We start from the raw sequence: 25,424 nt of genomic DNA on the forward strand, positions 1-25,424 counted from the left end.
TATTTCACAATTATCTATCTATCTTCCTATTATATAGTGCCTTTCTTATTTATCTATCTGTCACTCCTAATGGCACCGGAGAGTGCCAACGTGTCACTTGCGTGTGTGTGTCTTCTCATTCTGTGCAGTGCAGCCCCCTAGTGGCTAACCAAGTAACACTTAGAAGATGTCTTCCTGCTTAAAGTGTGGCCCCCTAGTGGTTAAAGAGCTGAATATTAATCTACTGAGTCAGAAGAAGACCTCTAAACCTGCAGCTTGCAGAATGGGGCGTGGCTAAACCGGGATCGAATTAACCGTTTAACCCCGCCCATAATCCACCGGTGGCTCGCTCCATTCCACACGCTGGTAGTGACAGTTGACCAGCTATGGCAGCTGACAGGACAATACGCCCGATGACACGGTGCCTAAGATTCGAGTTCAAATCATGACGACTGTCGAGTAAACCAACTTCCATAATCGTGCAGTCAGGAGTGACGTCTATGAATTACAGGCGGAGTTAGGGGTGTGACCCCGCCCACTCTGAGACACGCCCCATTGCACAAGCTGCAGTGAGGACCTTCTCGCTTGCTTATTTGTCTGACGTGTGGCCCCCTAGTGGCTGAGGCACTGAACTGTAAACTGCTGTCAAACATTTTAAGGTCCACATATTCCACTCCCTAGCGTTAATGGCTGACAGCGGGTGTTCTGCTAGTATGCTGATGAGAAGATGCAGGTCAGACGTTCACGGGACAATAAGGATCATAAACACATCTTACCAAATATGAAGTGCCTTCCCTGTTTCTAAGTCCCTGTGTGGGGGAGGTGGGTAACAGAGCCCCAAATCCGTGACACAACTTCACCACAACTTTTCATCAAACACAAATGCCATCTCACAGGCTTCACCTCCTCTGCTCCCAACACCTGGACCTGCTGGACTTTCAGCACATCAGCATGGTGACCAAGAAGCACTTCTGGATCAGATGGAATTTAACCCCTGTCAGGGGAGCCTGCCCCCCAGTGGACCCCTCTAGCAGCACCCAAGGACCCCTACTGGGCTGCCCATTGGAACTACAAGTCCCATGCAGCCCAAAATGCTGCCACCTAGTGTAGTGGCGGGCACATGGCCTTGGCGGGCAGCGTCTTTCTGTCCTTCCACTATAATGACCCGTGGCGAGCAGTAAAACATAAAGGTGACTTCCTGACTGAAAGCAGGGCGCCCCCTAGCGTCGATAAAAAATTAAGTTTAAAACTACTTAGACACCCCCCAACACCCTACCAGGCCGATGGGTCGCGTTAATATGTACGGCAAGATTCTGCACTTTGAAAGGCACAAAGTAAAATAAAAATCGGTAGTGGGAGCGCTGGTGCCTCGCAGTGAGGAGACCACATCTGGGGTCCTCCTGTGGGACCCCAAAGACATGCCGGTTAGTCACCAGTGGCCCTGCTGTGTGTGTGTGTGTGTGTGTGTGTGCGCGTGTCCGTGAGTGTGTGTGTGTGTGTGCGCGTGTCCGTGAGTGTGTGTGTGTGTGTGTGCGCGCGTGTCCGTGAGTGTGTGTGTGTGTGCGCGCGCGCGTGTCCGTGAGTGTGTGTGTGTGTGTGCGCGCGTGTCCGTGAGTGTGTGTGTGTGTGTGTGTGCGCGCGCGCCAGCGACGGGTTGTCGTCCTGGCCAGGGTTTGTTCCCGCCTCGCACCCTCCTCCCGCATTAAAAGGCTCCGCCCCCCGCGCTCCTGTCTCGACAAAGCGAGTTAGAAAACGAGCGAAGATTTAACGAAGTTGTAGTCTGAAATAGAAATGTGGCCCCGTGGTTTAAATTTAAAGCGTTGTCTGTCATTGGCCTTTGAAACGGACCACAATATCGGAAAACGTCCTCCAGGGCGGTGTAAGGCGCCATATGCATTGGGAATTGAAATAGCAGACGGACCGCCAGCGAGAAAAAGCCTTCACACAAAGTCGGCAAAGTAGCCGTATGAGCTTCGGTCGGCAGATCTGCGGGGAAAATCAACTGCGACGGGACACTCGGGAAGGGGGGGGCGGGGGGCGATCACCAGAAAATAATAAAAAAAAACTGAGCACCGCAGAGTAGTCGTCCGGGGGTCGCCAGCTGTTCCAAGAAGAAGTGCGTGCATTCCAAGGAAATCTTGAGCAGTGGGTGTCACCGAGGAGGCGTGGGCACATTCAGTGGCACAACACACTTGAAAAGACCCCAACGGCGTCTGCGCCGTCACACAAGCACGGGACACGGCGACACGAGACAAGGAGAACTTGGCGCTCATCATGACAGCCCTGACCGCCGCACTTTGGCTGCTGACCGTCGTCTGGGGACGTGCAGGTGAGTCGTCGTCATTGAATTGGGACAGCAAATGAATAACGGAGGGCGACAAGTGTGACAGATTGATATGAAAGACATTATATGAGAAGATAGATAGAAAGGCACTATATAATAGATAGATAGATAGATATTTTAGTGTAGTTGGCAGGATTACATAGATAGATAGATAGGAAAGGCACTATATAATAGATAGATAGATAGATAGATAGATAGATAGATAGATAGATAGATAGATAGATAGATAGATAGATATTTTAGCGTAGTTGGCAGGATTACATAGATAGATAGATAGGAAAGGCACTATATAATAGATAGATAGATAGATAGATAGATAGATAGATAGATAGATAGATAGATAGATAGATCCATTATCCAACCTGCTATATTCTAACTACAGGGACACAGGGGTCTGCTGGAGCCAATCCCAGCCAACACAGGGCGCAAGGCAGGAAGCAGACCCCAGGCAGGGCACACACACACACACACCAAGCACACACTAGGGACAGTTTAGGATGGCCAATCCACCTAACCTGCATGTCTTTGGACTGTGTAGAGGAAACCCACGCAGACACGGGGAGAACTCGGGAAGCGAACCCAGACGGGTCTCCTTATTGTGAGGCGGCAACGCTACCCGTGCCGCCCAGAAAGACAGATGTGAAAGTATATAACAGAGAGCTATGTCAGATATCATATGATACAGTGATAAAAAGGCACTATATAAAGAAATATGAAATGCACGGTGTCTCTGATACACATGTTATACGCGCGATGCAGCAGATGTGACTGGAATTGTATGATACAAAGATCTGGGGAGACAAATACAAAATACAGTACAGAAATCCGTTGATAGAGGAAAACAAAAGGCACTATATGAAAGACAGATGTATGAGAAATGCGCTATATAATAGATGAAAGGCACTGTATGGCAGATAACTAGACTGATAGACAGGAAAGGCGCTGTTAAATAGATGAGTAAAAGACAATATGATAGATATAAATAAAAGGCTATATATATGGATAAATAAAATGGCACCATACGATAGATAGATAGATAGATAGATAGATAGATAGATAGATAGATAGATAGATGTGTAAAGCACTTTGAGCTGCAGTATTTGTATGCAAATGTGCTATATAATAAAATAGTTAAAGTCACTGTATGATTCATCAATGCATAGATAAGGCATTTTGTCAGAGATTGATTGATTTGAAAGGCACTCTATAACATTAGTGTTTTATTCGCACGTGCACATCACGTAGTCAGAGCGCTTCAAATGCTTATCTAGTGTTATATGGCGCCTTTCTTTTCCGCGCTCGCTTTCATTTATTTGGTTGACACTTCGCGTATTTCTGCGACATTAAGGACACAGAGCTCCGTGACATTATAGAGCGCCTTTTACAATCTATTGCATATTATAGTGTTGTACAGCTGCAGGTGACAGTGAATCAAGTGTGGGAACTTGAACTGCTATGCCCAAAGCCCCCTACCCCCCCACGCCTTGTTCTCAAAGTCTGGGGTCGGGGGGCGACACAAGTGATGAGATCGTTTGTATCAAACTGCGCAGACCCGCAATTATTCCGTTATTCTCAAACCCGCTCGATCCAATTCAGGGTCCTGGTTGTGTCTGAAATTCTGAGGCGGGCGGTGAGGTTTCGATTGCAGTCAAACCTGCCGAGGTTGGCAGAAGATGAAGGAGCGCCGTGTGGAACGGGGTCGTTTTTCCGACAACACTTGTATAGCGCCATGTGCTCGTGTGGGGGTCTGCGGCTACGCGAGTGCAACACGGGAAGCTCCGTCGGGCAGGGCGCTTCGGGGCCGACAGCGGGCCGGTTTAGTTAACGGATAAAACAGTGACGTGAAGACGACCTTCATGGCCGCCACTCCGTCAGAGCTGCTGGTCGTTCTCGGTTCATTTCTTAGTTCCCTGGAGTGTTTTGTTAACAAGATTGATTTTTTTCTCATTGACATCCACAAAGCGAAGGGTCGCTGCGTTTTTCTGCGTCCCCCCCCACCATGGTATTTACGCGGTACTCGCCCACCACAGGCACATTCCTTTATTTACAATACAAGAATACGTAAAATGAGATTTTTAAATACTTTTGAAACACGACTTCTGTCGCGAAATCTCTAATGCCGTGAAGTATAACATCGCCGTTGAGCGAAGTCTGGGTTGAGTGGCGGGGTTGTAACACACGTTTACGCAGTTGCCTTAATTTGACTTTACTCAGAATAAATTCATTTTAGTTTTACTTTTATTTTATTTTTTTTTTTGTGAAAACACACCCCCTGCCATTTATTCAAATATCAATGACCGCATCTGTAGGCTCCGCCTATGTGTTTCCAATACAATTCAACAGTCCTCATACGGGGCGGGGCCTGCAGATTGAGGCGGGGCTATACGACGATGACGCACAATCCCACACTCGGCTACTTGGCTGCATATTCACAGAGCTCTGGTGCGGAGCCGTTACGTATTCAGCGTTAACAGCACGACAGGTGTCTTTGCTGGGCCCAGTCAGGGTAACTGGGACAAGTGGACTGGCAACGTTAGCATGAATGGGATGCCCTGGGGTGTTTAAAAGACCCTGTAAAGGGTTAAATGGTATTGGGCCAGCCTCAATTTCACAGTTTTGTGACAAGGCAGATGACTTTTTTTAAATTGCAGTTTTATTTGTCTAAGCCCAGCACAGGTGCCTGGGTCAGACCGACTGGCAAAGCGGGCACAACAGCTAATCTATAAGTGATATTTACTGAGCAGTCATCAGCCATTTATCAGAGGCACCTGTCTTGTCTCAAACCTCTGACAGTTGCCCCCCACGTCCATCTCTCTTTGTATATCTCTGACTGCGACTTCCTCCCGATTGTCTTGGTGGCCACAGGCTGCCCTCTCTTCCTGTGGGCCTCAGCTCTCCAAAGGCTGGCATGAGATGAAGTCAACCTTCGAGAGGGCTTCACTGCCCTTGTGCCGCACGTCCATCTACTTATCATTCACTTCTTCGGCTGACGTCTTTATCCAAGGCGACTTCAAAGATTTGAGATGCAATTCATTTGTTTTTCCCTTTGCTGGAAGTGACCTGCTCAGGTCACACAGGGGTGTCAATAGTGACATTTGAACCCACAGCCTCAGGGTTTGAAGTCCAAATCCTAAAACACTGGGACACACAGTAAAGCGAGAAACGTGACGCGCACAAGAGCCCCTCGTCTTACTAAGGGGGGCCCACAACAGAAAAGAAGCCCCGATGGCATCGACACGTCTGTCCAAACTGATGAGCGAGCAAACGGAAAGAGAAGGAAATCCGACTCCGAGGCCGAGTAAAGTCGCAAATGTCCAAAAACATCCACCTTAAGTCAGCAAGTACATAAATCATAAAAACAGACCAAGAATAATAATAATAATAATAATAATAATAATCAGTAATGGCACGTACTGTAATGGTGGGTTTGTACCTGTGGGTCCCACCAGGAGTCAGGAGAACAAGAAACCAGCAGGCACAGTTTAAGAAAACACAAACAAGTTTTTAGTAAAAAGAAGATAATCAGGCGTCATTGTCACTGGGGTGCTGGAGGTGGCACAAAAAAAAAAAAAAGGCACCCCCCTCCTTTTGAAGCCCCCGGCCTGCCAATGGTGTTTAACCCTTTGAAAACCTGACAGCACTTGTGGTGTGTAAACCAAGAAGAGCCCAGCAGAGACAGAGGACAACAAAGACAAACACTGCAGCTTAGAGAGACAAACGCACAACAAACACACACACACACACACACACCTAAGACCAAACTACAGCAAAGTCCAAAAGAGCATCCGCCTTAATGGAAGAGTAAACGTCTGTGTGTCTGTCCAGGTGCTATGTCTCTGTCAGTCCAGCAGATGGTGCACTTTATTAATCCCCGTGGGGAAATTGCCTTTTTGTATGACCTTTCAGGGTCCGAGCGCCGGGTCAGCCATTGTACAGCCAGCACCCCAGGTTAAGGACCTCCCTCAAGGGCCCAACAGAGTAAGAATCCATTATAGTAATAGCATAAATTGCACTTTCCATTTCAACAGGTGGTGCATCACAAACTTTAGTAGCAGTGCATTTTATTACTACTAATGTTTGTGATGTGCCATCTGTTGGAATGACAAATGAGATAAATACATTCTGATAGTTGGTGCACAGTTAAGGCTAGGAATCTGCACTGGCAATTGGAAGGTTGCCGGGTCGAATCCTGGAAATGCCAATAGGGACTCTGCTCTGTTGGGCCTTTGAGCAAAGCCATTAACCTGCAACTACTGAGCGCTTTAAGTAGTGAGAAAGCGCTATATAAATGTAAAGAATTATTATTATTATTACGTTGATTATTTGGATATCAAGCCATCTTAGAAGGGTAGCACAGCTACTCCACCTTAAGAAAGGGATACCTGTCTGTGTGTCCATCTGGCTGTTATGTCTCTGTCATGCCAGTAGGTGGCACATCACCAACATTTGTAATGATGCATTTTATTAGATAGATAGATAGATAGATAGATAGATAGATAGATAGATAGATAGATAGATAGATAGAAAAGGCACTATATGATAGATAGATAGATAGATAGATAGATAGATAGATAGATAGATAGATAGATAGATAGATAGAAAAGGCACTATATGATAGATAGATAGATAGATAGATAGAAAAGGCACTATATGATAGATAGATAGATAGATAGATAGATAGATAGATAGATAGATAGATAGATAGATAGATAGATAGAAAAGGCACTATATCAACAACAACAACATTTATTTATATAGCACATTTTCATACAAAAAGTAGCTCAAAGTGCTTTACATAATGAAGAAAAGAAGAAAAAAAGACAAATAAGAAATTAAAATAAGACAACATTAGTTAACATAGAAAGGAGTAAGGTCCGATGGCCAGGGTGGACAGAAAAAACAAAAAAAAACTCCAGAAGGCTGGAGAAAAAAATAAAATCTGTAGGGGTTCCAGGCCACGAGACCGCCCAGTCCCCTTTGGGCATTCTACCTAACATAAATGAAATAGTCCTCTTTGTAGTTAGGGTTCTCACGGAGTCACTTGATGCTGATGGTTATACAGACTTCTGGCTTTTAATCCATCCATCATTGTTGGAACATCATGGTGCTTTGGGTAGATGGTGGTGGCACAAGCCACCACCAATAGGACACCGGAAAAGGAAACAGAAGAGAGAGTAGGGGTTAGTACAAATTTTGAATGAATAGTTATTATAATGAATTGGATATACAGAGTGTCAGGATTAAATTACAGTGAAGTTATGAGAAGGCCATGTTAAAGTAATGTGTTTTCAGTAGTTTTTTAAAGTGCTCCACTGTATTAGCCTGGCGAATTCCTACTGGCAGGCTATTCCAGATTTTAGGTGCATAACAGCAGAAGGCCGCCTCACCACTTCTTTTAAGTTTTGCTCTTGGAATTCTAAGGAGACACTCAGTTGAGGATCTGAGGTTGCGATTTGGAATATAAGGTGTCAGACATTCCGATATATAAGACGGGGCGAGATTATTTAAAGCTTTATAAACCATAAGCAGAATTTTAAAGTCAATTCTGAATGACACAGGTAACCAGTGTAGTGACATCAAAACTGGAGAAATGTGTTCGGATTTTCTTTTCCTGGTAAGGATTCTAGCAGCTGCATTCTGCACTAACTGCAAACGATTGATGTCTTTTTTGGGTAGTCCTGAGAGGAGTGCATTACAGTAATCTAGCCGACTAAAGACAAACGCATGAACTAATTTCTCTGCATCTTTCGATGCTATAAGAGGTCTAACTTTTGCTATGTTCCTTAGGTGAAAAAATGCTGTCCTAGTGATTTTATTAATATGCGATTTAAAATTCAGATTACAATCAACGGTTACCCCTAAGCTTTTTACCTCCGATTTGACTTTTAATCCTAATGCATCCAGTTTATTTCTAATAGCCTCATTGTATCCATTATTGCCAATCACTAAGATTTCGGTTTTTTCTTTATTTAATTTGAGAAAGTTACTATTCATCCATTCTGAGATACAGGTTAGACATTGTGTTAGCGAATCAAGAGATTTGGGGTCATCAGGTGCTATTGATAAATACAGCTGTGTGTCATCAGCATAGCTGTGGTAGCTCACGTTATGTCCCGAGATAATCTGACCTAATGGAAGCATGTAGATTGAGAAGAGCAGCGGACCCAGGATAGAGCCTTGTGGAACACCATATAGAATATCATGTGTCTTTGAGTTATAATTACCACAACTAACAAAGAATTTTCTCCCTGCCAGGTAGGATTCAAACCAGTTTAAGACACTGCCAGAGAGGCCCACCCATTGACTAAGGCAATTCTTAAGAATATTATGATCAATGGTGTCAAATGCGGCACTCAAATCTAAGAGGATGAGAACAGATAAACGGCCTCTGTCTGCATTTACCTGCAAGTCATTTACTACTTTAACGAGTGCAGTTTCTGTGCTGTGATTTGTTCTAAAACCTGACTGAAATTTATCAAGAATAGCATGTTTATTGAGGTGCTCATTTAACTGCATAATGACTGCCTTCTCTAGAATTTTACTTAAGAAAGGCAGGTTAGAGATGGGTCTATAATTTTCAAGAGAAGAGGGGTCGAGATTATTTTTCTTAAGTAGGGGTTTAACTACCGCAGTCTTAAGACAGTCTGGGAAGACCCCCGTATCTAATGACGAATTTACTATGTCAAGAACATTATCAATAAGCACACCCGATACTTCTTTGAAAAAATTTGTTGGTATTGGGTCAAGGGCACAGGTGGATGGTTTCATTTGAGAAATTATTTTATGTAAATCAGGTAAATCTATCCTAGTGAAAGACTCTAATTTATTTATTATGGAGTACTGGGGTTTCGGGGGATCCTTAGTGTTGGGGAGATATACTATGTGATCTATATCTATATGATAGATAGATAGATAGATAGATAGATAGATAGATAGATAGATAGATAGATAGATAGAAAAGGCACTATATGATAGATAGATAGATAGATAGATAGATAGATAGATAGATAGATAGATAGATAGATAGATAGATAGATAGATAGATAGATAGATAGATACGTTATTAATCCCAAGGGGAAATTCATTACGACAAATGTTTGTGATGTACCAACTGTTGGAATGACAAATGCAATACTTTTTATGACTACATGCATTACAAAACACATTCCAGTAAATGATGCACATCAAACATTAACATTGAAGTCTACACTGATTACTTAGATATCAACCTGTGTTAGACAGGTAGCACAGCCAGTATCCATCTTAATGAAAGCACAAGTGTCTGTCTGTGTGTTCTTTCAGTTACAATGTCTCTGTCATTCCAACAGATGGTGCATCACAAACATTAACACTGCTTTCACAAATCCCATATCAAATGACATATAACAGAGACATGCATGGCATTTGTCATTCCAACAGGTGGCGCATCATAAATATGTATAGTAATAAAATGCACTGTATTTGCTATTCCAACAGATGGTGCATCACAAACATTAACACTGCTGTTACAAATCCTACACAAAATGGTAAATAACAGAGACACATGCATTGTATTTGTCACTCCAACAAATGGCACATTGGAAACATTTGTAGTGATGCATTGTATTACAGCAAATGTTTGTGATGCGCCATCTGCTGGCATGACAAATGAAATGCTTTTATTACTATATGCATTACAAAATAAATTCCAGTAGATGGTGCCCTGCAGACATTAATGCAGGGATTTTTGTTACTTAGATTTCAACCCATTTTAGACAGGCAGCACAGCTAGTCCACCTTAATCAAAGGAGAAGTGTCTGTTTGTGTGTCCATCTGGTTGCTATGACTCTGTCATTCCAGTAGATGGTACATCACAAACATTTGTAGTGATCCAATTTATTACTATAAACGTTTATGTGATGTGCCATCTGTTAGAATGACAAATGCAAACCATTTTATTACTACATGCATTACAAAACACATTCTAGCAGATGGTGCACTGCAAATCTTAATGCTGAGGTGTACATGGATTATTTAGATTTCAACCTGTCTTAGATGGGTAGCACAGCTACCATCTACTGTACCTTAATAAAACAATAACTGTCTGTCCATCCACTATGTCTCTGTCATTCCAACAGATGACACATCACAGACATTAACACTGCTTTGACAAATCCCATACCAAATGACATATAACAGAGTCACATACATGGCATTTGTTAGTCCAAAAGATGGAGCATCAGACATTTTTGTAGTGGTGTATTTTACTACTCAAAAATTGTGATGAGCCATCTGTTGGGATGAAAAATACAGTGCACTTTATGACTACAGATGTTTATGATGCGCCATCTGTTGGAATGACAAATGCCATGCATATGTCTCTGTTATATGCCATTTGATATGGGATTTGTGAAAGCAGTATTAATGTTTGTGATGAGCCATCTGCTTGAATGGCAAATACAGTGCATTTTATTACTATACATATTTATGATGCACCACCTGTTGGAATGACAAATGCCATGCATATGTCTCTGTTATATGCCATTTGATATGGGATTTGTGAAAGCAGTGTTAATGTTTGTGATGAACCATCTGTTGGAATGGCATAAAGAGTGCATTTTATTACTATAAATATTTATGATGCGCCATCTGTTGGAATGACAAATGCCATGCATATGTCTCTGTTATATGCCATTTGATATGGGATTTGTGAAAGCAGTGTTAATGTTTGTGATGAGCCATCTGTTGGAATAGCAAATACAGTGCATTTTATTACTATACATATTTATGATGCATTGGCTCCAGCAGACCCCCGTGACCCTGTGTTCGGATTCAGCGGGTTGGAAAATGGATGGATGGATATTTATGATGCACCACCTGTTGGAATGACAAATGCCATGCATATGTCTCTGTTATATGCCATTTGATATGGGATTTGTGAAAGCAGTGTTAATGTTTGTGATGAACCATCTGTTGTAATGGCATAAAGAGTGCATTTTATTACTATACATATTTATGATGCGCCACCTGTTGGAATGACAAATGCCATGCATATGTCTCTGTTATATGTCATTTGATATGGGATTTGTGAAAGCAGTGTTAATATTTGTGATGAACCATCTGTTGGAATGGCAAAAAGAGTGCATTTTATTACCATAAATATTTATGATGTGCCATCTGTTGGAATGACAAATGCCATGCATATGTCTCTGTTATATGCCATTTGATATGGGATTTGTGAAAGCAGTGTTAATGTTTGTCATGAGCCATCTGTTGAAATGGCAAATGTAATGCATTTTATTACTCCATGTCTTACAAAATGCACTCCAGCAGATGGTGCACTGCACACATTAACGCGGAGGTCCGCGTTGATAATTTTGATTTCAAGCCATCTTAGAGGGGTAGCACAGCTCGTTTACAGAGTAACAGACGTAATCTTTACTGTGCATCCAGAGCCCTTCACTTTTGGCCGTCTTTTTTGTGTTGTAGATTTCATTTAAATGTGTCAATATGTAATTTTTGCCCACTCCATCTCCCATAATCACGAACTGAAGGCAGTGAACGTGTGGCTGGTGGTCTTCCTCAGATTCTCTCCACAGCCTTCATCCTTAACGTGGAGTGCAAAAGAAACAAACACGAGCATCCTGAGGAGCCGGCAGCGCTTTGCCTTCCTGGTTCTCCGCTTGCTCTACTCAGCTTTTATAAATCCCCCCTAATGTGACCTCACCTGGAGAAATGGAGGACCACTGAGTTGCTGTCATTTCATCAATTCCAGTGCAAAACAATCCAAATAAGTGACGACTGAAATACGTCGTAATTAATAACTCGACGTGCAGGAAAGGAATCACCTGAAAGCAAAGTGACTCGGAATCTTAAGGCAGGTGGGCTGCTAGACTGAACTAACGTGGACACCTTCAATGTACGTGACATGGCCAGAAGTCTGAGGACGCCCCCCAGGGGCCGTTTGCGGTGCATCAGATCAGCGCACAGCCATGCAGCCCCCACGGACTAACACTGAAGAGTTCAGTGGCCACAGGTCTGCTCTGCTCAGTGTGCCCCCCGTCATCTGTGAGGGCCGTTATTACAAAGTGGAGCAGCAACAGCTGAGCCACCACGCGGCAGACCACCATCAGCAGCAGGACGGGACCTTCACGCAGCGGGTCTCCACGGCGAGTCTAAGATCACCGCGTGCCACGCCAAGTGTCAGCTGGAGGGGCGTAAAGCACGTTACCCGCCATTGGACCCTCGAGTGAGGAGTCACACTTCATTACCTGGCAGGCTGGTGGCCCAGTCTGGGTTTGGTGGATGCCAGGAGAGCGCCACACTACCTTCAGGACCCCACAGTCCTTGCCCACTATGGTGGGGTTTGGGGGAGACCCCTTGGTTCCAGTGCTACAGCAGACCTAGAAATTCTAGAGAACTCTGCACATCCGGTTTGGTGAAGGCCCCTTTGTGTGCCAGCATGACGGTGGTCCATAGATATGGAGGAGCTTGAGTGGTCTGCACAGAGCCCTGACGCCCACCCAACTGAACACCTTCGGGATGAAGATGAACGCCGAATATGAGCAGCCGGGCCTTCTCAGCCTCACAAATGGGCACAAACGCCCAGAGGCGCACCCTGGGGGGCAACTCTGTATTACTGCCGATGGCTTTGGAATGGGACGTCCAACAAGCTCAGTGAGGTGTGGTGGTCAGTCAGGTGTCACAAAGATGTGCTTAACCCAAGTGTCACCAAACAGGTGACATCTGCCCAGGGAAGCAGTGGCAGGCAATGTACTTGGTGAAGTCCCCACGTCACACTTAACTCCGAGTGCCACGTGACGATACGGGCAGAGACCCCACTCACCCCCCTGTGCACTCTCAGGTGTGAGGGCTTCCATGGGGGCAAACTGCGTACTCAGCGTTTTTTGTTTTTTATCGCGTCTCAGATGGCGAGTCGCTCGCTCAGAACTTTCCAGAACTTCTCAGTCATTTAAGAGAACCTTGTCGTGGTCTTCAAGGGGGGTCAGAAATGAATCATAAAGTCAAAGTACAAGAGAGACTACGATAAAAAACTGGAAATGGGGGACAGACGTGTCACCCGGTCAGACTTTGACGTGTCATGTGTGTGTGCAGGGACACCAGTAGTCGAGACGTAGAGAAGTGACGCGAGGTGCCACCGTGTCATTACAATTCAATGGCACCCCCAGTTCACGTTGTAGGGTCACCATGGCGCCCCCATCCTGACGTCACTCGGAGCTGCGCAGCTCAATAGATAACTCAGCGGATTAGAAAACAAAATGGAGGTCGACCTGCAGACTCCGAGTCCACGTTGACGTGAGCAGAACTGAAGGCCATGGCCTCCCGAAGGCGAGTCCTCTCTTGAAGTCTTTAAACGTTTTCTTATCTGAACTCTTCCAGGGGCTTCCGAAGACGACATCATTAACGGCCGGGAAGCCAAAGGCCCGAGACCCTACATGGCGTCCCTGCAGGTGAATGACGCACACGTCTGTGGGGGCTTCCTCATCAGGGAGGACTACGTGCTGACGGCGGCTCACTGCTACAAGTAAGTTAGGGGGCACTGGGGTGCGGGGGGCTATGTCACTCGCGGACCCTTTATGAGTGTGTCACCACAGAGTCCTAACGCTCACAGTGAAGCCGTGCGGAGTTCAAGGAGGGAGGAAGAGATGGAGCCACGAAAGAGCAGAGAAGAAAGTGAGCAGAAGATGAAGGAATGACAAGCAGAAACACCGAAAGGGACTCTGATGACAAAACTGGACAACAACTGGAGTCGACCTTCCGTCGGCTTGTGTTTTGTTCTTCAAGTGACACCTCTGGGCAGATGGGACCACCACGGGATCCATCTCACTGCCAGCAGCTACAAGCTTGTCATTAGACGTCTGGAGAATGGGGGACAAAATGGCTCTGAAGGACCGACTGGGAAACGACGCGTGAGTCACATGGGGGGGTGACATCGGCCAGATTCTGCCTTCTAAACAACGAGCCCCGAATTACTGAGGAGCTCAATGGTGGGCTGAATGAGAAGAAGAGAAGAGCCCTGAAATCTGAGGGACGCACAGCGAGTGCTGAAGAAGAAGTGGAGAGAAGAGAAGGAAGGTGACAAAGCAGAACAGGAAGGCCATCATTACTGGCACTAGAAGGGACAAAGCTGACGTCCTGAACCAAAGTCTTAAAAGACTGGCCCTCCCACTGCCACCAGTCCCTACTACATCAACTGGAATGGCCAGTGACAAGCCCACCTCTGACCGCCAGTCTGGACTGTCCATAACTGAACACAAAGCAAGGGGACAACTGAGGAAGCCACACACAGGAAAAGCTGAGGGACCAGGAGGAGTCCATCCTCGAGTTCTTAGTGTCTGTGCTGACCTACTTGGTGGTGTCCCCTGTCACCTCTTCAGTAGTCTTAGGATACTTGCAGTGGCAGAGTGTGGCCTTCTGGAAGAACCTCCATGTTATACAGAAAACTGGGATTTCCTCTCTCAGCAGCGCCCCCTATCATCCCACAGGGACCCCTACAGGGCTGCACGTCTGGACCCCAGTTCCCATGCAGCCCCTGCAGGTGTCCAAACTGGGACTACTTGTGAGGGACACTGCCACCTATTAGTTTGGGGGGTGACCTGCTCCTGGCTTCCGGCTCTTTTTAGACCATTGTCTTCTCCAGCATCCCAGCCAGGACAGGAATTATAAGGCGTCCCAGCCGGGTCGTGTCCACCATCGGGCCATCCTTCCATTATGGCTTCCTGGATGGGCAAGAAATCTCTCTTCTAAATTTATTTATCTGTTTATGTATTGCGTCTGTAAAAAGCCAAATAAACTTCTGTCTCTCTATAGAGCCTGGGACCCCCCATAGGACACCCTGACGGATGGGGCTGTACGTCTTTACCAAGTCCATAAAGCACATGTAGACTGGTTGGCCACCCTGCCATGAACCCCACAGAATCCTCGCGAGGGTAAAGAGTGGGTCCGGTGCTTTGTGCCCACATCGTTCCTCCTGAATCTGACAGGCTGCACCCTGGCATAGACCTTCTCAGGGAGGCACAGTGCGATCCCCTCTGAAGCTGGAGCTCATCCTCTGGTCCTCTTTCTTAAAGACGGGGACCACCACCACCCCAGTTGGCCAATCCTGGTTCCTTGTCCCCAACCTCCACACAGTGTTGACAAAGCAAGTCAGGGACGAGAGTCCAAGACCACCTCAGAAGTCTGCAGGGAGGACCCGGGGAACTTGTTAAGGGCAGGATTTGGGCAAAGAGACACGTGGGGTCAGTAACCAAGTAGTGGGTTGGAGAGCAGGACTTGAGTGTCCTTCAGGTCTCGACTTGATGTTACTTTGGAGAATTGAGGGGGCCGGTCGGGCTGAATGGCTTGTTCTCGTCTCCATTTCTTCCAATGTTCTAAGTGTCTGTTGTTTTTGCAGAGGAAGACCCCTCACTGTAGTGCTGGGCGCCCACAACATAAGTCGCCCTGAAGCTTCTCAGCAGAAACTCCCAGTGATAAAGTACATCAAACATGGCCTGAACTCTCTGGATATCTACGGCTTTGACATCATGCTGCTGAAAGTAAGTGCGGACCACGTCTTCGTCTTTTTAAAATTCCGCTGAAGCTTCTGGGTTTAGCAAAATATGGTGACCACCTAAAGCCCACCAGCAGTTCCAGGTGTGCTGAGTTAATAGTTGGGTGTTGATTGAGAAATTCTGACCCCCCAACTGGTCCAGTTTGGCTGTAAAAAGTGGAGTCCACACTCAGAGGATTCGTCCCTGAGGTGCTGCACCCAAAAGTGGATTTGGGAATTTGAGCCCAAACGTTGGCAGCTTAGAAAACAGACTCCGAGGTCACTGCTGTCAGCCACAAGCATCGAAAAGAAATGACAGCCACCGGCTCTGTGACGCTGGGTCATAGGGGGCGGAGCCTGTCCTGAGTGACAGAGAGCCCAGCCAATGTCACCATCGCAGACGTCAAAGCTTACACTGTAGGGGGCCGCTTCTGGGGGTCTCAGCCGACCACCAGTGGCAAAAATGAGTGGCCAGAGACGGGTAGGGGTGTGGGTCCGTGACAAAGCAAGAGACTCCCAGTGCAACATTTCAACCACAACCATTTTGAATCTGGAAAAGAAACTGGAAAAACGAGAGGAAAACGCTCAGTCCGTTATGTCGGTTAGGTGCCCTCCGAGCTGAGCTTATGCATTTAATGGTCCGCAGGGCACCTGCTGCTCTCGTCATGTCTGCCTGTCTGTCCATCTGTCTGCCCATCTGCCTGCCCACCTGCCTGTCTGCCTACCTGCCTGTCTGTCCGTCTGTCTGCCCATCTGCCTGCCCACCTGCCCGTCTGTCTGTCTGCCCATCTGTCTGCCTGCCCGCCCGCCTGTCTGTCTGCCTGCCTGCCTGCCCATCTGCCTGCATTTAACAACTTCCCTCCCAGTGGACCAATTTGTATGAGAAATGGCGTTGGGTTAAAAGCTCAGCCCCGATGTCTTTTGTGGATACAATGCCACTCTCACCAACTATGGAAAATCCTCGTCTGTCGCATCTTTCACGTTTTTGTCAAATTGAGAAAATGATGTCAGCCCTATAATTAATGAGCTTGAGATTTCATTTTTTCCTGAGCTTCATGTACACAATATTATTTTGTTTGAATCAACAACACCTGCCATTGAAATCACGCAGTCACAACATTTAATCACATGATCATAATCTGACGTTTTCATTGGTAGGCGGTCTTTCCTCATTGGTCAGTGGAGTTGCTGGGTTTTTGCCTTGCAGTATGTAAAATACTTGGACACATATGAGCTTCTCCCATCGTGCTATGACCGGAATGAAGACATATTTGGCCATCACCAGCACCTTATAACATCAGGAAAGAGCAAGTAACTCCAAAAAGTAATAAACCTCAATTGTGAAATAAATGGCAGTTACGAGGTTTTCTAATTGCACTTGAGAACTTGTGGTGAGTGAATCTTACAGTCGTAGCCTTCATTTACTGTACATAATCTTAGCCAGTCCTAGGACATTGGTGGCTCACTCCTGTGCATCGTCAATCGTCTAATGTGACAAACGCAGCGCCTGAGACCTCCTGCTCTGCAACTGGCCATTAGTCGGAGGGGCAGGCCCATGCATGTGACCATTGAGAACCAATGAGCATTCAGCTGTCAGTATGGCACATAGAACACGACGACGAGGAACAAGGAACAGAAGAAAAGCTCATCTACCCGATGTCTCGTGTTTTATATACTAAAACAGCATGAAAAAAAAATGGGCAGAGATTACTGTGGAAGAGCTGCCTGGCACAGTTAACCCTTTGAACAACACCATGTCTGTCAGGCAGCATGCTATTGGCTGTCAGAAAAAGGGGCACACGAGTACACAGGAGGACCGGCGCTCAGTCAGTAAAAGTGATGTGATGTGAGGTGGGCTCTTAAGTAATCTGACACGGCGCAACCACGAGATCAGCACCTACAGTCAGTAAATCTGACATACCTGGTGAGAAAAAGTCATGTAAAGGGTTAAAACATCAACAGGCTTTATGTCATTGACTTTTTGAGGTATGTAAATAAATGTGTATGTTTTTAGATTAATCCTTAGAGATATACAGTAGATATGAAAGGCACTATATGATAGATAGATAGATAGATAGATAGATAGATAGATAGATAGATTTTAGTTTTAGTATAGTCGGCAGGATTATTAAATTACATAGATGTGAAAGGCACTATATAATAGATAGATATGAAAGACGCAATATGATAGTTAGGAAAGACTACATAATAGATAAATAGATAGATAGATGTGAATGGCACTTTATAATAGATATGAAAGGCACTATATAATAGATAGATTTTAATTTTAGTATAGTCGGCAGAATTATTAAATTACATAAATAGATAGATGTGAAAGGCACTATATAATAGATAAATGTGAATGACAGTATTACAGTCAGATTCTTCTTGGTTTGCCGTAACAGCAGGACAATGCCAGCACCATGACACACAAGAGCCAACGTTTCACACAGTAGTCAGAATGGTGGGACATTAGGTAGTCTTGTCACCTGAATATGGTGACGTGAGTGCTGATCGTCCTGAGAAGTGACCATGCCAGATGGCCGAGGTCTTGTGAATTTCCCCTTGGGATTAATAAAGTATCTATCTATCTATCTATCTATCTGTAATACTCCTTGTATGCGTTACCTGCCCTGAACAGAATGGGGTTGTGTGCCAGTGACATTCTGAGCTGACTGTGGGGACCTGCAGCCCTGGGCTGAGCAGGAATGTCAGTAGCTATTGATGATTGACCCATTGTCTTATTTAATAGCAGCATTCTGTTGGAGGTTTGGACTGCTCTACTTTGTCCTATGATACTAAATGACTTCTCTTGCCTACCTTACATATCCTGGGCTATTAGGCATGCAGCATGTCACAGCAGTTAAGGTGGCACTGGACTATAAGCCCTGAGGTTGTGGGTTCAAATCCCACTACTTACACTTCATGAGCCTGTCACTTCTTCACCTGGAAAAATAAAAATAAGAAATGTAATCAAATGCTGTAAGATAAAGACCTCACCCACATAAGTAAATGTAAAATGTACTCACCTTCTGCTTCTGTTTGTTGGGCTCTAAAGCTTGAAAAGAAGGCCATCCTGAAGGGAAAGGTAGGCCTGATTCGGCTGCCCAAAACAGCAGAGGACATCCCTGCCAACTCCAGGTGCTCCATTGCCGGCTGGGGTAAGAGAAAGGCCGACGGTGAACGCTCAGACGTCCTACTGGAAAGCAGCACCACCACCATGAGCAGGGCAGAGTGCAAGAAGGCCTGGGCGAGGTCTCTCACCATTAACAAGAACATGCTGTGTGCCAACATCCAAGCAGACAGCAGTATTTGTCAGGTAAGGCGGGTGACTTTAATATTTTGTGACTGTCCCTTGGTCTTGAAGTTTGTTTCACAGGTTTCTAAGATTAAGGACTCTGTTGGTTATATCTAGCTCTTATTGCACAATATTTTTAATAACACTGAAAATGAATCTCGTCCTCCCGCAATGGCACTTTGTATCCTTATGGGCAGCGGCAGCTCTTTTGTTTTTTTTTTTTTTGTGATCTAATTTTTCTATTTGGAGTTCAATACGCAGAACCAAAACTCAGCAATCATAGTAACAGCAGAAGGCAACAACCCCCCCCCGTAAAAGGGGGTCCTGATAGGATTAAAATGTACTGACACCTATGTAGGCCGGTGGAAAAAATTGGAGAGACCCAGTAAGCCCCCAGTAAGGGGAAGAATAAGAAAAGGGGAGAATTAAAGATTAAGATCACTGGCAGGACGCGGACCCCCTGAATGCTGCAGCCGCACGATCTGCTGCTCCAAGTTCACATGAAGTTCGATTATAGAAAGAGGATTTCTAGACGTTTCAGGAGATTTCCAATCAGAGACTGAAAGTGAAAACCAAAAAAGGAAGAAGATCCACAAACGGAAAGTTCGAGAGACAAAGCAAGAGGGCAAAACCAAATGTAAATTGCGAGTACAACCTGCACAAGGCATTGTGAGAGATTTGTTATCTGCGGATCACACAAGACCATGACGTCTAACTCTCCTTTGTTCAATTACGCTCAGGTCATGACCTCCCAAGCCACGCCCCTAGAAACACAGGACAGCGGACCTAGCAATAGAAACTCAAAATGGTGGAAGACGTTACACAACAAAATACAGAACACTGCTAAACAATCCACATAAAGACAAACTGTGGCATTGGGATTAGTTTAGCAGAGTTGGCACCGGACAGAAGAAGAGGAACAGAGGAGGGGAAAGAGGGAATATTAAAAGAGAGGCCGTTAGAAACACCAGTCCAGACTGGAGGAGAGTCTCGGGACACATGGAGTAAAGTGGCAGGGACATTTTAAGGACACGAGTGACAGATGGGATCGGCAGTCAGATCACAGCATAGAGTTAAAGAGGGGTGAGGTACAGTAGAGGCGATGCGCAAATATAAAATGGCGTACGCTGGCAACTGGATGCAGAGATACGGTTAAGGACAGCATTCCACAAGATGGGGGCAGAAGAACGAAGGCCACGCTGGCAGACTGAAGATAAGGGGAGAGGTCCAGACTGGCATACAGGGATGATACTGGTCTAAAGTCGGGAGGGATACATAAGATACAAGAAACCTGACAAACGAGAGGAGGTCATTCAGACCACGCGTGTCTTGTTGGTTTAGCCAACAGCTCAGCTGTCCCAAACTCTCCTCTGGACATTCTGGAAGGTTCTGTTTGTATGTAAGCTGCCTTTATTATGCTTCTTGTGTTACGTGGGTGGTCCCTCAAGAGGCGGGGCCAAGATACTGTATATCCAGAGGGTCTCCCACAGTTCATTATGAAGCGAGCTGACTGGTGGTTATTGTTTCTGGATGTTCCTTCGGATTCCGCATTGGGACTTTGTTCGCCTTGGATTGCCATGCTGGCATCTCCTTTTGCACCTTTTGTGCTCTTCGGAGCTTCATAGCATGACAGCCTAACCCTAACTCCGTTATTTTATGAAGATCCAAAGTGTGCCCGCCTGGGGTTTGATGATAAATCCCCCCACCTGGAACCACAACGAAAGACCAAATCAAACTGGTTTGTGGGGCGAGTCACGGACTTGTTGGAATGAGTTACTGGGAACACGACACTACACAAGAACAGCACTGATGTGCTAAGAGTATAGAAATGAAGACTACGACTGAAAACAGCTGGCAATGTGACACGGCCTTTACTGTATGATGGTTTTAAAAGGCCTACCTGTTTATTATTTAGTTATCACACATGTAGCGGTTGCGGAGACACTAAGACTCACACCGTCTGAAGATGGTGATTTGTTTATTTTATTGTGGGGACCTCAGAAACACACGCTGCTTTGATCTGGCACACACACACACTCACACATAGAGATATAATAATGAATAGATTAATCAAATAATGAAAAGACAACACACATCATAACCAAAGCCCCATATGCCAAGGCCCACCCCAGCTCCCCGACACTAATGATAAACACTAACAACACTGTCCAGTAGAGTAGGGACAGAGGGTGACGGATGTGTGGTTGAAACGCCCTGTGAACAGCTCTTTGAAAGCAATGCAAGGTTTTGTCCTACCAGGTTCCTGATGAGGTGTGAGGACTTGAGGCGATTGGGAGCGCTCCCCAGACGGAGACGTATCCCCGCAGTACGAACGGTCAGGCACAGGACGGCAGATACATCCAGACAGAAACGGTCATCCGAGGTGGTCGAGTCATAATCCAGTGGTGTGTCTGTGGCGTATTAACAAATGGATGGATGATCGCGATCCTCCCAGCGTCTTTTGAAAGGGCCTGCTTGCTCAATCTTCTTCTCAGCGTCTCCTCGAAGCTGTCCAATAGCAAGGGTTAAAGGGCAGTGCTACTTCAATAGCAGAGCCCTGTCCCAAGGGTCAACCCTTCCATTTCTTTCTTAAGTTACACCTGCACCAAAAACAGGGTTTCTAAATGCAACTGATCTGCTAGCATTTTCACATTATTAACGACAGAATCTCCGTCCACACTGAATTAACCGTAAACACATATGAGTTAGCCATTCGCCTACATGGGACATGCATGCACTGCGAAACAAGACGAGGAAATGTCCTCCACACTAGACACTCATTTACAGCTCGAGTTTACCCACAGAGAACAGCAATGGAGAATACGAGGAACAAAAACAACAAAACAGACCACGAGGTGGAACTGTCACTGAGAGGAAACGGCGAGCAACGACGAGTCGGACCCAGTGAGGGAAGGTCCACGTAATGAGCACAGACCACTCGGAGTGCGATGACAAAGCTGTCCCATCCACACTGCGACACTGAACTGGGGTGGCCAGAAATATACAACTCTGGAGAACATGTGGACGAATGTGGAGAGTAATGTCGAGAACGTAGTGCAGCGCAGCCCACCGACTTCTAGCAAGTGCAGTAAGGAGACCTGAGATTCACTTCCCGGGTCCTCCCTGCGTGGAGTTTGCATGTTCTCCCCGTGTCTGCGTTGGTTTCCTCCCACAGTCCAAAGACATGCAGGTTAGGTACACTGGCGATCTGAAAGTGTCCCTAGTGTGTGTGGGTGTGCCGTGCCCGGGGTTAATTCCTGCCTTGCACCCTGTGTTGGCTGGGATTAGCACCAGCAGACCCTCGTGACCCTGTGTTCAGATTCAGCGGGTTGGAAAATGGATGGATGGATGGGTCACGCTGAAATCACGTGATTCCTGTTCTGTTTGCAGGCTTAGAACACTGGTTTAGAAAATGGAGGAGTGGACTGATGGACGGACGTCAGACTGTGAGTGACACGTCATTAATAGACGCCAATAACACGAGATTTTCTGTCCACTTCACGGCCTACCTGTAGCCATCTAAAATCCCAACACTAAACACGTCTGCGTAGGACTTACAGGCGGTCGAAGCCAAATTCCATGTCAAGTTTGTGTTCTAGAAATCCCAACAGTTTCCGAGTACATAAGCAAGTTTTCCACCCAAGACCTCCGCTTGCCTTATTGAACTTCTGGACGTTTACATGCTAACTTAGTCTTTTGAGATCGTGAGTAATGCCAGTCCATTTGTGACCAGGCGAGGATTTTCTGTTGGCCAGGGTGAGTCTGTTGTGGACATTAATGGCGTCTGCTGTCATGTCTTTGTTCTTTTACTCTTCTCTGTTTTGTTCACAGGGGGACTCTGGAGGGCCCTTGGTGTGTAATAAGGTTGCACAAGGCATGGCCATATTTACTGAACCCGTCTGCGGAGGAGGAAAACTTCCTGACGTTTACCTCAACATCCCCTCCTTCATTCAGTGGATACACAACAAAACAAACTCCGAGTAGACGTCGCTCTGCCGGCTGCCGCACTTTACGAAATGCTTACTCTCTTTGAGGTGGTCTAGGGGGGACACTCTGTCTTGGCTAAGAGATGACAGATCTGAAGGCAATGGTGGCCTAAGGGCTCTAAGGGTCCGCCTTGCACTTCCAGCACCTGCTAAAGGGGCTTTAACAGGTTTGGTGTACCTGTTCTGTTGTAGGCCTGAAGTCCCCATTGTCCCAAAAAACTGAATGACATTTTTACTGTACAAGAACCTTATGAATATCCACCGAATTTTAGATATTATTTGTTAACACATAAGGACTTCTACATTACTAGCAGACTTCAGGAATATTGGATTGGACAAAATCCACGTTCATATCTCCATTCAGTTATCTCGTAACACCTTGAAAATCCTAAATGTCAGCTGTTGCCATCAGAGCTCCACACTGCTCAATTCTGTTATTTGTAAGGATGCTGTTGCTGAATTCTAAGCTACTATTAAAAGGGCTTCTTCTTCTTTGTGCAAATTTGGAATGTGCGTATGCTGTCAGTTTTTTAATCTCCGTAACAATACCTTAGGCTTTGTACTTTCCTGCTGCAAACAAATTTCCTTCAACGTAACCTTTAATAACATTAGAAAAGAACATGAAAGCAATCTCGATGAGAACGGGCCACTCAGCCCAGCAAAGACGACGGCCAGTCCTCTCCGCTCAACTCAATCAAAGTAACATCACGTTGAGCTTTGAGAGACCCTGAAGTTCTACGAAACCACACTACCTGATCACTTATCCTACGTATCTGTGGCTCTCGGTGGAAAGAAAACTTCATTTACTCTTAACAAGTTTCCAATTGTGTTCTTGTTGCAGAATTATCAACAAGTGTGGCTCGGGCTTGGAATTTAATGTAACTAAGGTTAGACTCTGTGTGACATGTAATGAGAGGCTTTACAGCATTCAGCCTGAATAACTCTAATAACATCAGTGCTTGGGTGGGGAACAAAACAGCAACAACAAATATTATGTACAGAAAAATAAAGAATCTGATTAACCAATCGCACTATACAAGAACAAACCATTCAGCCCAACAAAGATTGACAGTCCCATTGACTTAACTCCTCTGAAATAACATCAAGTCGAGTTCTGAAAGTCCATGAAGTCCTCCTGTCTGTCACATAACTCGGTCACTTATTCCAAGTGTCTGTGGTTCTCTGTGGAAAGACAAACCTCCTCAAACTTGTGTGAAATCAACCCTGAACAAGTTTAAGCTGTGTCCCCATGTCCTCGATGAAGTCAGAGCATGCATCAAACATTAGGGGGAGAATCCACCTTGAATATATGATAGATAGATATAAAAGGCACTATATGATAGATAGATAGATAGATAGATAGATAGATAGATAGATAGATAGATAGATAGATAGATAGATAGATAGATAGATACTTTATTAATCCCAAGGGATGAAGATTTTAGTTTTAGTATAGTCGGCAGGATTATTAAATTACATAGATGTGAAAGGCACTATATAATAGATAGATATGAAAGGTGTTATATGATAGTTAGGAAAGACTATATAATAGATAGATAGATAGATAGATAGATAGATAGATAGATAGATAGATAGATAGATAGATAGATAGATAGATAGATAGTGTGAGCGCTGAAGTCGAAATCAACAACGGGAGTCTAAAACCAATTTGTAATAAAAAACAATTTCTTTTATTCTTTTATTCTTGGTAAGTAAAAAAACTGTGAGACTGCCCTGCTGGAGAATGTGGGCAGACTGCAAAAGAAAAAACTGTTTCCCCCTTTTTTATCACATAGCTTGTTCATTTAGCTAAAGAGAGAACAGAAAAAAACATAACGGTTCATTTTGAGGTCATCCATAGATTAGGGGACATCTTAAATTTATGGCATAGGAGTACAGGAAAACTAACAGTACTAGGCGCCTTCATTATCTAAAGAATGTGCCCGTCTCAGTACAAACCCATTTTAAGCAGTTTTCTTAAAGTTCATTGCATTAGTTATAAAGAGATTACATTTTTTAATTTTAATATCTTCATTAGATTATATTTGTTTGATTAGATTAATAATTCTTATTTATTACTTCATAAGTGACTTGTTTTCTTATAATATTAAACAAGAGTAAAGAAAGATCACATGGAATTATAATATCACAGGGTGTTCTGTTTCACATAGAAGAATTAAATCAGTCTCATATTTTGTGCATACACATAATTTCTTTCCTACCTAAATGCAGATCAAATCATATAGAAATATAGAAACATATAGTTCTCTGCAGCATGATTAATACAAA

General features: G+C 44.9%; 1 protein-coding gene across 1 annotated transcript; it reads left to right on the forward strand.

Moving 5' to 3' along the window:
- The first annotated feature begins 2,222 nt into the window (after window positions 1-2,222).
- On the forward strand, window positions 2,223-23,637 carry LOC114649868 (complement factor D-like). Its single transcript, XM_028799230.2, has 5 exons — window positions 2,223-2,308; window positions 13,703-13,847; window positions 15,717-15,858; window positions 18,910-19,170; window positions 22,981-23,637. The coding sequence occupies exons 1-5, from the start codon at window positions 2,254-2,256 to the stop codon at window positions 23,131-23,133; spliced, it is 756 nt and encodes a 251-aa protein (XP_028655063.1). The 5' UTR covers window positions 2,223-2,253; the 3' UTR covers window positions 23,134-23,637.
- Window positions 23,638-25,424: the final 1,787 nt, after the last annotated feature.

The sequence above is a fragment of the Erpetoichthys calabaricus genome, chromosome 4 (assembly GCF_900747795.2).
Source record: "Erpetoichthys calabaricus chromosome 4, fErpCal1.3, whole genome shotgun sequence".
Classification (NCBI taxonomy): domain Eukaryota; kingdom Metazoa; phylum Chordata; class Cladistia; order Polypteriformes; family Polypteridae; genus Erpetoichthys; species Erpetoichthys calabaricus.